Source organism: Vombatus ursinus, unplaced genomic scaffold (assembly GCF_900497805.2).
Source record: "Vombatus ursinus unplaced genomic scaffold, bare-nosed wombat genome assembly UNPS02014772.1, whole genome shotgun sequence".
In the NCBI taxonomy this organism is placed as follows: Eukaryota; Metazoa; Chordata; class Mammalia; order Diprotodontia; family Vombatidae; genus Vombatus; species Vombatus ursinus.
Genome location: NW_020954550.1, coordinates 9,929,701 through 9,945,602, shown reverse-complemented (window position 1 = coordinate 9,945,602; position 15,902 = coordinate 9,929,701). Strand labels below are relative to the sequence as shown.

At 34.6% G+C, this 15,902-nt stretch overlaps 1 protein-coding gene across 4 annotated transcripts in view; it reads left to right on the top strand.

Annotated features, from left to right (window-relative positions):
* The window catches only part of TRAPPC13 (trafficking protein particle complex 13), a 37,005-nt gene that overhangs the window by 17,607 nt on the left and 3,496 nt on the right, over window positions 1-15,902 (top strand). For 2 of the 4 annotated variants that reach the window (XM_027863464.1, XM_027863463.1), the window contains exons 5-10: window positions 1,579-1,706; window positions 3,330-3,402; window positions 5,535-5,579; window positions 9,334-9,351; window positions 11,340-11,473; window positions 15,025-15,223. In XM_027863464.1, the coding sequence (XP_027719265.1) occupies window positions 1,579-1,706; window positions 3,330-3,402; window positions 5,535-5,579; window positions 9,334-9,351; window positions 11,340-11,473; window positions 15,025-15,223 (597 nt within the window). The remainder of the gene's footprint in view (window positions 1-1,578; window positions 1,707-3,329; window positions 3,403-5,534; window positions 5,580-9,333; window positions 9,352-11,339; window positions 11,474-15,024; window positions 15,224-15,902) is intronic. The other 2 variants (XM_027863467.1, XM_027863466.1) reach the window with 1 other exon arrangement.

Here is a 15,902-nt window from a genome sequence, read left to right as displayed (position 1 = left end):
CCCCCACCCAAAAAAAATCCTTTGACCAAGTAATTTGGTTATTGGGAGTATAACGTGACAGTATTATCAAAAACAAAAGAGCTATCTGTTCAAAAATTTTCACAGCAGCATTATATGAAATTTTGAGAAAAAATTTTACCAGTCACAACCTAAAGTACCCAACAATAGGGGAATAGTTAAATGGCACTACATAAATGTAGTAAAATATTGTAATGCAATTAAGACTAAGTAATGAAAACTGAAAAAAAAAAATGGAAAGATTTTTATGAACTAATTCAGAGCAAAAAAAAAGCAGACCCAGAAGAAAGGAACCCATACTAATTAAGACTAATTGAGTAAAACCAATTGAGAATAAATGGACTCTGATGGAGACTTAGAGAGGGAGAAATTTAAAACATGTTGATACTTTGTGTTGAAATTGATTAATTTGAATGCTAACAAGGACTTAATAAGTGTTGGTTTTGATGTTTAGCATTACATTTCTAAAACATTTAATTCATTTTTTAAAACTAACACTTTATTTTAAATTAAATAAGATGTATATGTACAGCATTATACAGATCCAAGAGTGCTATGTAAATATCAGTTATTATTTTTTTTAAATTCTCATTATGTCCAAAGAACACAATAGTAATCAAGTATAAATAAATCAGGAACATAAAATCAGGATTTCCTTCAATACAGATTTGTTTACTTTAAAGTATAGTTAGACTATGTTTACAGCTTCACACTCATTTCCTTTTCTTTCTTTTTTTTTCCTTTTCTCCATAATATAATACCTCTACTTCAACCCAGCTGACTCCCCCATCCCCCAAAACATACTATGTCCCTTCCTTTAGTTTTGGTTGTTGTTCTGTCCACCTCCTTCCACTCATCCACATCCTACTCAGCCTTCAAAAGAAAACTCAAAAGCTTTCCCTCACCACCTTTGCCAGAATTTCCCCTTTCTCTCTTTTCTGAAATTGTTAGGCACTTTGGCCTCTGATTCATTTGGTAATTACTGACCTGAGACCTCTCTTGGATTCCTCTCTTCATCTAATATTTACATCTTTCGTTCAGTTTTTTATATGTTCAAGCCTTAGCCTCTTGCACTAGATGGTTAACTCTTCAAGGCCAGGGATCATCGTCTATGTTACTTGACTCTGTCCTATACCATAATGCCAAGAAATAAATAAATAAGTATTTGTCTGTTATTTTAACTTTGAGTATAAGCAATGTGGGTGTGTTTACATATAAAGAATTTTTCTCTAAAATAATTGAGAATCAGGGGCAGCAAGGTGGCACAGTGGATAGAGCACCAGCCCTGGAGTCAGGAGGACCTGAGTTCAAATTTAGCCTCACTTACTAGCTGTGTGACCCTGGGCAAGTCACTTAACTCCAGTTGCCTAAAAATAAAAAATAATAATAATTGAGAAATCTAGGCCATAATGAAGAAATCTAGGCCTTGCTATTTTGGCTTTGACTTTATATGTTTACAAGCACTGTCCTATTTAAAATGTCTGTTCTGAATCATTTTTAGAAGTTGAAATTCTCGTAAAGTTGCACACTGTCTTCTAAGGTTTTTCTTCCTCTTTCAAGGCTGATCTCCAGACAAGTTCTCAACGTTTAAATCTGTCAGCTTCCAATGCTACAGTTGCAGAACTTAAATCTGATTGTTGTATTGATGATGTCATCCACCATGAAGTGAAAGAAATTGGGACACATATGTAAGGAACATTTAAACACAATCATTATCTATCTACATACACGTGTGTGTGTGTGTGTGTGTGTGTGTGTGTGTGTATCATTGTCTGAAATACTTTTTTATAAAGCTTGTTACCTTATATGCCTATAAAGTGCTTTCTTTTTATGTGATAAGAGTTACATCTCTACCTGCATTTTTGTAATCACTTGCAAATCTAGCTAAAAACTGCCTGAAGAGATAATCTGAATTGTAACAAGGTAGGAAGACAGAAAAATACCTGTTTTGAGCAAGCATGATCTTGTGAGGGATGCAAATAAGAATCAGACATTTCATGCCCTGATGAAGCCTATAGGCTTATAACCAACATTTTAAAATTTTAATCATTAACACTTCTTCAGGAATGCTAAGAAATTGTACAGTAGAAGCTTCATAAGCTATAGCCAAAACTACCTTCCCTAAGGACCCTGAGCACCCTACTACTTTCTCTCTAATAGCACTTATAGAAGAAGCAAAAACCTTCTGCACATTTTTGAGATACTAATCCAAGAGTGGGGAGCCTGCAGCCCTGAGGCCATATGTGGCCCTCTAGGTCCTTGGGTGGGGCCTTTTGACTGAGTGCAAGTTTTACAGAGCAAATGCTTTCATTAAGGGGATTTGTTCTGTGAAGTTTGGATTCAATCAAAGGGCTGCACTTGAGGACCTAGAGGGCCATATGTGGCCTTGAAGCTGCAGGTTCCCTACTACTGTGCTAATCTCCATATACCCTATTAGCTTTGGAATTAATTCACTGTTATGTTCAATTCTTCATAGAGGTAATACCAGTTTGAAGCAGAGGTGTATGAAAAGACTTAATACAGATCTTTTGAAAGCTTTGTAAAATGTTAATTACCACTATGCACACTGTTACCTTGAAATAGACATATATTAATGTCTGATCCAAACACATAAAACATCTAAACACAAGTGTGAAATCAAACAGAGGCAAACTCCAAAAGCCACTTTGCCCTATAACCTTTGCCTCTTTTGTGTTTATGTGTGTAAATAAACATTTCTCTTTGCTCTGAGGCAGAAGTCTAACTAATTATTATTGTTAGTCTTCTTCTTAAAAATTCTAGCCCTTTAGGTTAAGTTAGAAATTTGACTACACATTGTCAAATTTCTTTTTAATGTTTTAATTCTTAACTAAAGCATGGGAGTTACAACTATTTTCCGAGTTCTTTTGTACCTAACTTTTTAAATGCCACACTGATGTCTTAGTCTAAAAAGTAAGGGGTTGGAAGAGGGGTTTAGGGGATGGTGTATGAAGAACAGCATCTCATCTTACTGAACAAAAAATTATCATGTGAAATAAAATCCTGATTGCTGAAGTATGAGATCTTTGCTGTATTACCTTGGGCAAGTCACTCACCTATCTAAGCCTTTTTTCTTACCTATAAAACGAAGAAATTGACTAGCATCTAAGCTACTTTCATTCTTTGATTTTGGCTCCTGTAGGCCAGGAGTGTTGGAGATTTTAAAATGAATATCACAAACCATGGTTAGGATAGAAGTGTTGCATCTATTCTCTATGTTTTAGAGGTAATATTGAGAACCACACAGTTGAAACTGGTTCAGAATTATTAAAGCAATTATCTGTCTATTTCAGCTTGGTGTGTGCAGTTAGCTACACGACTCAGAGTGGAGAAAAGATGTACTTTAGGAAATTCTTCAAATTTCAGGTATTGCCTTTAATTAAGAGAAGCTATATAGCCATAAGATGCAGTTGCTTACTTATTTCATACTGTAGACCTATTTCATACTGTTCTGCTTTAAATACAGACACATTCAAAACAAAGTGAATAGCTTTCAGGCCTATTTAGAGCTGAAAAGGGAATAGGATTAAATTAAGCTGAATAAAAACAGAATAGCATGGGCAATATTTTTATAGTGAAACTTCCAAAAATTTTCGCCCAAAGGCAATGTTCTTGATTGAGTATTCATGACAAATACTACAGACTGTAGCAAAAAGAATGATCCAATCAAGGAAAATTGCCCTGATATTCTAGAACTAGAGGGCAAAATAGAAATTGAAAGAATCTACTGATCACCTCCAAAAAGAGATCACAAAAGGAAAACCCCCAGGAATATTATAACCAAATTCCAGAGTTCCCAGGTCAAGAAGAAAATATTGCAAGCAGCCAGAAAGAAACAATTCAAGTATTATGGAAACACAATCAGGATAACACTAGATTTAGAAGCTTCCACATTAAGGGATCAGAGGACTTGGAATATGATATTCCGGAGATCAAAGGAGCTAGGATTAAAACCAAGAATCACCTACCCAGCAAAACTGAGTGTAATTAATGAGGGGAAAAAATTGACATTCAGTGATGTAGAGGAATTTAATGAATTCTTGAGAAGCCAGAGCTAAATAGAAAAATTGACTTTCAAGTACAAGACTCACGTATGAAAAGGTAAACAGGAAAGAGAAATCTTAAAGGACTTATTAAAGTTGAACAGTTTACATTCCTATATGGAAAGATGATATTTATAACTTACGAGACCTTTCTCATTATTAGGGTAGTTAGAGGGAATATATATAGACAGAAAACACAGGATAAGTTGAATATGAAGGGATGATATCCAAAAAATAAAATTAAGGGTTGAGAGAGGAATGTACTGGGAAAAGGAGAAAGAGAGAGGTAGAATGGGGTAAATTATCTCACATGAGAGGCAAGAAATTTTTTTTTACAGTGGAGGGGAAGAGAGGGGAGATAAGAAGGAATGAGTGAACCTTACTCTCATTGGATTTGTCTTAAGGAGGGAATAACATACATACTCAATTGGGTATGGAAATCTGTCTTACCCTACAGGAGAGGAGATGATGATAGAAGGTAGGGTAGATTGGGAGAGGGGGTAATCAGAAGCAAACACTTGTGAGGAGGGACAGGGTCAAAGGAGAGAATAGAATAAATGGGGGGCAGGATGAGGATGGAGGGAAATATAGTTAATCTTTCATAACATGACTGTTATGGAAGTGTTTTGCATGACTCCACATACCTATAATGAATTGCTTGCCTTCTCAATGAGGGTGGGTGGGGAGGGAGGAAAGGGAGAGAATTTGGAACTCAAAGTTTTTTATAAACGATTGTTAAAAATTGTTTTTACATGCAACTGGGAAATAAGATACAAGGCAAGGGGGTATAGAATTCTATCTTACCCTACAGGAAAATAGAAGGGAAAAGGGATAAGAGAATAGGGGAGTGATAGAAGGGAGGGCATATTGGAGGAAGGGGTAATCAGAATGCATGCCATCTTGGGATGGGGGGAGGGAAGAGATGGGGAGAAAATTTGCAGTTCAAAATCTTGTGGAAGTGAATGTTGAAAACTAAAAATAAATAATTTTTTTTAAAAATAAAGAATTAAAATTCAGACATTCTGAAAAAAAAAAGATCCAGGCCAAATAAGTTGAGTTTAACATGTTGTATGATTTTTCTGTCTTTAATTTCTAGAAAACCATTTTAAAGTGCAGACATTTTTCAGTTCCGCTAATGTTTTTGGAAGCCTGACCATAAGAGGAAAATTAGCTCGCTAGGAAAGATATTTGCCATTATTTTGCTAAAGCAGATTGATGGAAAAATATATACATGCCTTTTCACTAGAGAGAGGTGAAATGATGTCATTTTAACAGTATGTACTTGGAATTTTCCTTTTCAAGCATCCTGAGAGCCTTTTTTATTAAAATTTTAAAGAGTTTTTAAAACATTTTATACTTAGAGATTCATAATTAAATTTTATACTATAACAGCATTCTTTGAAGTACAAAAAAAAAGACAAATCTTTATCTAATTTATGTGCTTTATTCAATCAGGTTCTTAAACCTTTGGATGTGAAAACCAAGTTTTATAATGCAGAGGTAAGTATTGGATTTCTATCCTAGATTTTTGGTATTTAATGAGATTTTTTCCAATTAAATATCAAGATCTTGGTTTTTTTTTTTTAAATCACAGGTTTCTTTTTCCCTCACTTCTCCAAAAAATTGCTAATCTGACTATGCTTCTGAAAAATGAGTTAACAGTTTAATCAGTAGGTAAAATTAATTAGATGTTAAGCCTCATCTAATCAACTATTCCCCTCATTTTTTAACCTCATTGTTGAAGGACTCTCTGCAATAGAATTTGTGCAACCTTCATTTTGAATGTTGTTTCATTTCTTTTTCATGAAATGCCTGTCCTATAATTCTCCTTAGTCATTGTTATTCAAAATAGGATTAATATCTACTAACTGTTGTTAATAAGAACCTAGCAAACACTTTAGTGTTCTGAAGGCTATAAAAAAGAACTAAGACATAACCTTACCACATTGACTTCTATTAACTTCCCATATTAAACTGGCCACAGAGCACAAAGATCAGTGAGAGAGTTTGAACTAGAAAGTTGAAGGGCTGTTAGGTTTAAGTTAAGCCTATTGTTCTTGATAACTGTTTCAAAGGTTTCCTGGAAAATTTAAGATTAGTCAAGTGGAAAAGAGAGCTGCTTTTAGGATAAATGACCTGTGGAAAACTAAAATTGGCCAAAGTGGAGGCCAGTAGAATCTAGAGAGGGTTACCTGTGTTCACTCATTGGACTCCATTAATTCAGTCTCAGTTTTATTATTTGTCCTGCTATACCCTTTGGCCTCTCGATCTCAAGAACTTCCAGTTAACAGTGAAAGAAATCTTAACATGATGAGTATAATATTGTAGTGACTACCTTAAAGAACTCTTACATTTTGAATTTCAAAATATCCATCTAGTATTCCAAAACCTGACAAAAAAAATTGTGATGACTTTTCAAACTAATTTTTTTTAATATTGTCAACAAGTATTTCTTGAATACAGCATGGCACTGGGGATAAAACAATATGGTGACCATATTTTGTGAACTGAAAATCAGAACAAGTAGTTTGACAAAATATGTGTTTTACAAAGCCTCTTAAAAGTATGCTTTCTTTTCATAAAATCAAGAACTATTCTGGAAAACTTGGGACTTATGACCATAGGGACGATTTCAAATTTAGTTAACAAGACTTATTTATTAAAAAACCAAAAAGATATTTGTACCAAGAGATAATAAAGATAATAAAGCCTATAGGAATTGGAAAGGACTGGCTCAATCATTGGAATCATGGAATCCAACTATGGAAAAAATGAAATTTTGTTTGGGCCTTATAAGAAGCAGAGGCCATAGATGAGAAGAGGGAGGAGACCATTTCAAACAAGGAGAATGGTATGAGGAAGAACAAGAAGGTGATAATGCATCTTGTATGTTCAGGGAACAGTGAATAGACCAGTTTAGCTAGAATGCAGAGTTCAGGAATAGGGGGAAAGGTTTGGAATACTATTGATGTTGTTTAATTGTTATTTCTTTTTGCTAAATCTTGGCCCCAGCATTCTTATTATCAATCACATGCCATGAAATAATCATATCTTATAACCAACCTGATTAAATTTAAAATATTCAAAATCTCTCTCTCCCTCTCACCACCTCTCTTCCCCTCTCTCCCCCTCTCTGTCCCTCACTCCCCCCTTCCCCACCCCCTCTCTCCCTTTTCCTCTCTCTCTCTTCCCTTCCTCCCCAGGCCCCTCTCTCTTCCCCTCCTCCCCAGGCCCCTCTCTCTTCCCCTCTCTGTTCTCTCCCATTTCTCTCTCCTCTACTCTCCTGGTAGAAAATTCATACGCAGTTAGCAAGAAGTGAAAATGTCTTAAAAGACTAGATTTGTTATAGAATTGTAAGGATCATATCATAGAATCATAAGTTCAGGGCTGAAAGGAACTTCCTGGCATTTAATGCAGCTCCCTCATTTTATAGATGAGTAAGGAAAGCCTTTTTTATGGTGTACACTTTTGCATTTTTTTGTGAATACAATTATTTGGCTCTAAGAATGTTTTGAGGTGATGGCATATATAGTACTGGGTTTAGTTTACATTGTTAAAAGTGATAAATCACTAAGCTTCTTCTTAAGAGTTTAAAATAGTTTGAATCCCAGCTCTGGTGCTTAATTTCTTTCCAGCACCTTAGGTACATCCCATAACCCTCCAAGCTTCTTTTTCCTCATCTATGAAATGAAGAACTCGGACTAGGTGATCCCTAAAATACTTTCAGCTCTAACCTTATAATCCTATGAACAGAATACATTTAGAAAATGTTTATACACATAATTCTAAATCTAGAGTTTCCTGACAAGTATTAATTTTAAAATTTTGTAATAAAAAAAATTTTTTTTAACCAGACCTGAGGTTTCATTAGAGTAGGGCCCTCCCAATGGGAAAACTCTCTAAAACAGTATAGATTGACCCCTGCCCTGTAACTTAAAGACTTAGAGAGTTGCCTAGGACACCGAAGTATCCAATGACCATTGTCATGGGAAATGTAGCCCTGTGTGTCACAGGTACACCTTGAGCCTAAGGCTTCCTCACTGAGGCCAGGTCACTGTTCATTATGCCATGCCTCTTAAAACCTTAAATTCTTGAATATACATATTTCTTTTGAGAGCACCATTTAAACCAGATAGCAAACAACTCATGGGTCCATTAATCATTTTCCTGGCATTCAGTTTTGACTTTTAGGTATCCAAAGCCCAGTCAATGATATCTATTCCATAGCTGACATTGACTAAGAATGAGAATAGACATGAAATGACATTAATATTGGTGTCATGAGAACTGTCATGTTCCTGCCAGTGTTGTGTAGCATGTGCTTTTCTCCCATGTCTCCCCTACCCCCAGCCCAGTAACTTGCTTCTCCTATGCTGAAATCTTGGCCCCAGGACACCTCATTATCCTTATGTTTGCCTAAAGCATGGTCTAGAGAGTTTTTCCCCCAATAATTATATATATATATTATATTAACCTCTGTGAATAAACAGCAGGAAAAGAAGTCTCAGGAACAGTCCTGCACAAAATAGCAACCTCTATCTCTGCTGAGGGCAGAGAAAGCACAAGTGAGCTTAAGCTGGGATATCTTGATGATATGTAGATATGGAAGGAAAAGTCTTTGAATTAAGAGAGGTTCTGAAATCAAGGAAGGTCTTTAAAAATCAAATAGATGTCATCTATCTGAGATGAAAAGTAATCAGATAAATTCCTAGTTAAGATCTGTCCTGGTGCTAAAGACTCTATAATTCTAGAAGGTAACAAATGAGGTGCTATCTCCAAAGGCCTTTGAATTCTTCCCAAAGTATTCAATATAAATTCAAGTTGTTCTGTTAGTTCTTTTTCATTGAATTAGATTGTGTCAGTTTTAGCAGTCTCTTATTAAATCTGAGGGAGAAACATTTTACCAAAGTCTTGTTCCTTAATACCCATGTGATTCCCCTCCTGCCCATCCCCCATTCAAGTCAGTAAAACTTACTAAAGTATAAAGTAATGGGATCTGATCCCACAGCTCTTCCCATAGAAGTGCCCCTGTCATACCATTGGCATTTAATTTTACTGAGCTGTACCTTTTCAGAAGGATGATTGTCATATTTCTTTGTGTCTTTTTCTGTTTACACTCTTGTTTACTAATGCTGTCTTGTTTAGAAAGTATCTCAAAAATGCAATAATGCATTTTATTTGAAAGTTAGTTGTCCTTTTTCTTTAACATTTAACTCTAATTTTTCTAATGTTTCTTTTTTTATTTTTCCATTAGAGTGACCTCAGTTCTGTGGTAATTTTATTTAATTTATTACAAATTTGTATGCTTTTCTTCCTGTCTACTAATTGACTCTCTGCCTGTTAACATCTATCTATAAAGCATAGTGGAAAAACAAAGTTGGTTGTGAATATTGCTTATGATCTATTCATTTAACTGGGAAATTTTTTTTTTCAAATTATACTGGTCTTCTTGTAGGTTAGATGAGACATATCACCTCAGATGTTAAATTATCATATTAAAACAATTACACCCTAAACCATTGTTTCACATTTAGCCTTCATTTTTAAAAAGCATATTAGTCTTTTTTTAATCATGAAATTTCAGTTGCCTTGATCTAAACCTTCCACCTTAACTAGGTGGACAAGGTAGAGAGTAGTGATCTGTTTGAATGCAATAATTATTTAAGTTTAAAACAGAGTAGATAAAATTGGATCTTTTAACAGTAATAGATACAAGAATATATTTTCTAATTAGCTTTTTAAAATTTGCAGCATTTTTACATATATATGCTGAACAGTTTGTATATCCTCTGTATCTTTCTGTATTTAATACCAACATCAATTGGCTTAGCATTAAATATGGCCTTAGTTTTGGGTTTGTTTTTTTTTTTTTCATTTTAAATTGTTTTATGTTTCTTTTTCAAACTAATTTGGTTTTCCATTGTGCTGCTTATTTTTCTTTTCTTCTCCTACCTAGCTTTTCTTTATGCTGACAGTTTATGCCTTTAAAAATAACTTGAAGTTTGGGTCCATGGTGATTTTTAAAGCAATGGATTGATGGGATATGATACTTACCTACCTTTTGGGGAAGTGCTAATAGAATGGAACCATGAAATACTATGTCATTTAAAATTACCAAGGTACATTGCTGTTCTCTTTTGGGAAAAAAATAGCAATGTACTACAGAATCTGTGTTCTTAGTAAATATTTATAAATTTTAGTAATTAGATTGTAGCTCTGTAGTTATATTTTTCCAAGATGATTTGAGTCTGTGTTGCCTTTTATATGACAAATGCCATAAGTGCCAAATCTGCCTATAGCATGATTTTTAAACTTTGCTTAATGCTAAGTTTTTATGTAAATGCCAAAAAGAAACAAAACTGAATAGATAATACATAAACAAATAGTTTTTTGCATGACTAATTATGGAACAGAAGAGCTGTATAACATATAGATGCGTAAGTACAGATAATCTGTACTTCCTATCATCAGCCAGTCTTCAAACCTGTCAGCACAGCTAAATTACTTATTCTTGGTTTCCTCTCCTCTTCTCCCCCACCCCCAAAAAATATAGTTCCCATTTCTGGCTCTTTTCACATTTCACAATGCTAACTACACACATATATTATTAGAAAGTAACCTTAGAAATTAGTAGACTGAACACTCATAGAATGTTAAGACTCTCACTTTGACAAGCAGTGCCTGATTAATCAAATAAGCTATTTTAGTCTCAACACTGAAGGAGCTTTAAGTGTACTGCACAGTCACAGTAAGATTATTTATTTATATAGACTAAGTATAGCACTAGTGATTACTCCCCTAAGTCACCATGACACCTGGAAATGAATAATATGATGTACCTATAATAAAGATTCTATTATTTTTCACTATAGTATTTACCACTTCAAAGAAATTAAGATTTTAAGGATATATTCAGAAGTATATCTCTGACTAACTCACAAATCCTGAATTCTTAACTTACTGAGAGATTAGGCTGTCATAGTGAAATTCTGATTTATTTTAGAATTTCAAGTGTAAAACATTACTGCTATTCCCCTATCCATTGTTTAACAAGGTATCAGTTGACTAACACTTTTGCTCCTGATAATTATATTGGGATGAAGATTTCTTTTCTTGCATTAATTACAGTAACTTTGATTTGCAGGCATGAACTAATCACATTTGTGGTTAATTTTTTTCTTCAAATAATTAAGATACTGCAGTTGTTTTAAATATTTAAAATACCATTGTACTTTGGTGGCTGTTTTCCCATTCCTTTAGACAGATGAAGTATTTCTTGAAGCCCAAATTCAAAACATTACAACCTCACCTATGTTTATGGAGAAGGTTTCTTTGGAGCCATCTATGATGTACAACGTAGTAGAATTAAATACTGTGAAACAAGTTGGTGAAGGGTGAGTACAAATAAGGTCTCATAGATGGTCTTGGCTTTGAAGTGCATCTGCCTTTGCTGACATTTACTAAATTTGGTTATTTTCATCTTTTTTTTTTAACTTTAATTTTAGAGCCATTATTATCATCAGCCATTCTTACACTTTAATTACAAAATTATGGAACAATAATGCAGCACTTTTTGTTTTTCAAAGCACTTACATATATATGTTTTTTATGTATATATACATACATATATAATTAATACATTATATATAATTGTATAATGCACAAATGTATAATATATAAAATTATTTTATAATATATAAAATGTATAATTCTATGACCAATACTTAATCATTAATATTGTAAAATATATCTATATATATTTCATTCTTTACAATAACCTTTTATGGTTAATAGGGTAGATTGTCATCCTATTTTAAAGATATTGAAGCTGAAATGTCTAGGTTAATTAGGACTTAATCAAGGGCAGAATCACTAAGATCATAGGTGTTAGAACCAGAAATGACCTTAGAGATCATGTCATCTAGTCCCTTCATTGTACAGATGTGAAAGCAGAGGCCTTGAGAGGCCAAAAGTTCACAGCTATAGAGCCAGAAGACACCTTCGAAGTCTTCTAGTCCAACTTGTGCTACCTATTTCCTCCCACCCCCCACACAGACACATTTTAAAGATGAAGAAACTGATAAAGGGACATTTATTAGTCCAGTGGTGCCCCAAGTGGCAGAGCTAAGACTCATACTTAGGTTTTCTAATTGCAAATCCCAATGTTCTTTCCACCACAGCAGACTTCTTACTTAAAAGATTTGGAAGTGAAACTCAAGTCAATATAACTTACCAAACTACCTAGGCTGGATGGGACAGGGCACTATGTAAGGTGGCATGGGTATGGGAGGGAGATCAGAAAATGCGTAGAACAGTCTCTACCCTGAACAAATGTCTGGGGAGATAGAGTACATATACTGTTTATGACATAAATGAAAAATACTTTTAAAGGCCACACATCAGTAGTACAGTTTGTATACATATATGCTGATGAAATCTCTTAAAGAGGAATGAACAAAGATTGATTGGATCAGTCATGTTTCCTAGAGAAAGTACGTTGTAGATTTTGAAGGGTTGACAAAAGAATAGGGCATTTGGGGTAAAGGAAATGTGTAAAGACAGAAACTGGAATGAGCAGTGCAGATACCCAGGAGCTTAGCTTGTTTGGAGGGAAGAGTTCCTGTGTAGGTAAGATGAGAACACATTTAAAACAGAGGGAAGGGATATTTAGAAGGTTAGATCATGAGAACATGAGTCTAAGCAGGACTGTCTTGAGATTGAAAAGGATGGGCGCAGGTGCAGGCTCAGGCACAGAAGGAGATAACGTTTGTAAAAAGGAAATCTCTCCCCTTTGGAAGCTCTGCATGGAGGAGGAAAGAAGAGATGAAGAAAGGTAGGAGATGGAAGAACAAAAACTGCAGCCTTCCTGAAGGATGGAACCATCACTGTGGCCCTGTCATAATGATGGATGAGAATGGTCCATTCCTCTACACTTTGTCCACTGATAAGAATTTCCTATCTCGATTCTAACTTAATACAGGAGGAAAGAAATATTTTGTCCGATAGATTGGAGCGAGGAGAAGTAGAGGGAAGCTACCCAATATTTTCTCTTCTCCTTACCAAAACTGCCTGCTTGGATACCCTGCACATGACTGATAAAGAAAGGGAAAATATTATGAATATCTGTTTTTCCATCAAGTTTCATAATTCACAGATCCATAAAAATAAGGAGAGGCTGCATTTCAGTTGTTAATGAAAACTGTGTGTCCCCAGATTTTTTTCTGAGTAATTATTGTTAGAACTGTACCACATGCCACCAGCAATGAGAATGTGATTTATATGCCAGAGATGAATAAGGTTAATTTAATTGGAATGATGAATTTGTGTGTACTAGAATGGAATATATTTAAGGTGAGAGGGAGAGTGTACTGGATAAGAATAAGAACAATAAACAACAGTTTGTTACATTTTATTATACCTTTTACACCTTTCTGAATACTTTTACATGCATTTTTGCATTTGATCTTCAAAACAAGCCTTGTGAAGCAAACATGTTAGCAGTTATTATCATGATTTTACAGGAAAGTGAAGCTCAGTGAGGTTATCACCCACTCCACAGGCCTACTAATTAATTAGCATGGCCAGGACAAGAACCCAGGTCTTCTGACTCGCTGTCCAGGACAGTGTTCTGTATGGAATGTTGCTTATATTTATAAGTGTCAGATGAAGAAATTATGAAAGTAAACTATATGAAAGATCATTAATATAATAATAGAATCAAATGATTAATAATAATAGAAATGCAAGACAAAACAATTATGAGGTTTTACCTCACATCTAGCAAATTGGCAGATGACCAAAAGATGGGAATAGTCTGTGGTGGAGGCACTGAAGACAGGCCACATTAATCCACTCTTGGTAGGGCTTGGAATTGGTCCAGCCAGTCTATGAAGTAGTTTGAAATTATGCTAAGAAAGCAAATAAAATGTTCATATGCTTTGACCTATGGATACCATTACAGGGCATATAGTCCAAGTATATGTAAGAATATCTCTGCAGAAGATTTTTGTGGTAGCAAATGATTAGAAACTAAGGTGGATCATTTGGGAAATGGCTAAATAAATTGTACGTGAATGTGATGGCATATTATTGTGCATGACAAACAATGAATGTAAAGCAGGGAAAGAAGAGAAGCAGTGGTAACTTAAATGAACTTATTCAAAGTAAAGCAAGCAGAACCAGAAAAAAAAACCAAATGCACAATAACTACAATAATACAAGTGAAAAAAATTTTAAGTAAACTAAATAATATGCAAATGTAATGACCCTGGTTGTCACCATAGGAAAGCAACATTGCATATATTACCAGATTTAGTTGGTATATTGCTGTACTAACTTTCATTAGTTTCGTTAGAAATATATTTCATTAGCGACATATTCAGAAATGAAGATGATGGAAAAACAAAATTTGTCAATATTAAATTTATCAAATAGTTTTAAAAAGTATTCATAACACACAGCCCTTCATACAATTTTATCATTACATTGGACCTTGATGGTCAGTTAGTCCAGTCTTCTACAAGTCATATGAATCCCTTCTACAAAATCCCTAAAAAATTGTTTATCAAGTTTCTGTTTGAATACCTCACATTATGGAGAGCTTAATTCCTTATAAGCAGTCCATTTAATTGTTAGAAAATTCTTTGTATTGAAATGAAATTGTACTAAAATGTTAACTGCCACCTGTTGCTTTGAGTTCTTCCTTCTAAAACATTGTAAAGTAAGCTAGACCCTTTTGATGAATAGCTGTCAAAAAGTTGAAGATAGCCTTTGTCTCCTACCCCTGAAATATTTACCAAAAGAAGGATGACAGCCCTTCAAATATTTTAAGTCAGTGATGTTATGTTGCGCCTGTTAAATAATCTATATATCATGTTGCTTGAAGTGGGAGGCAATATTTTTTTAAAGATGCTAAAGATTTTTGGCTATTCAATTCCTCCTTCAGTGTGTCCACATTTGGCTCAAGGACATATTTGCAACCATTGGATACCCGGCAGTATTTATACTGTCTGAAACCCAAGCAGGAATTTGCAGAAAAAGCTGGAATTATTAAGGGAGTAACAGTAATCGGAAAATTAGATATAGTGTGGAAAACAAACTTGGGTGAAAGAGGAAGATTGCAGACCAGTCAACTGCAGAGAATGGTGAGAACTTTTTTGTTTTGTTTTGTTTTGTTTTTTTGTTTTTGGTGAGGCATTTGGGGTTAAGTGACTTGCCCAGAGTCACACAGCTAATGAGTGTTATGTGTCTGAGGCCAGATTTCAACTCAGGTCCTCCTGACTCCAGGGCCGGTGCTCTATCCACCATGCCACCTACCTGCCTCAAGAACATTTTTTTTTTTTTGTTAAATAAATTGTCTTATCAGTGTTTATCAGTAAATAAGAGAATAGCATCACTAGAGGAGAGCAGGCAAAAGGCTGATCGTCTCACAGTTCTTTAAGTAAGAATTGACTTTATATTTTACAAAGCAAATATGGTAAATAGATTAAAGCAGGTTTGAGTTCTTATGTTAATAAATCAAGAAAACGTGAACATGATGATGGCTTTCCTATTTTCTGTGGCTCCTGCTCCAAAGATAAGGACCACTGTCCAGGTGTCTGTTCCCTCAGACTATTGAGACTGTTCAATAAAAAAATTTCCTTGACCTTGTTCTAAACTGCCAGAGTAAAATTGTTGCTCTTCATGCTGGAATAGTCATTTCAGAAGGAAAGATAGGCATTATTTGAACAGCCACTTTTTTCAGAAAGAAATAAATAATTTGCTGAGCCAGTGAGACTGCTAGGAAGTTAGCTTTATGTCTCCTTTCTTTGGAGAATTGGGAGA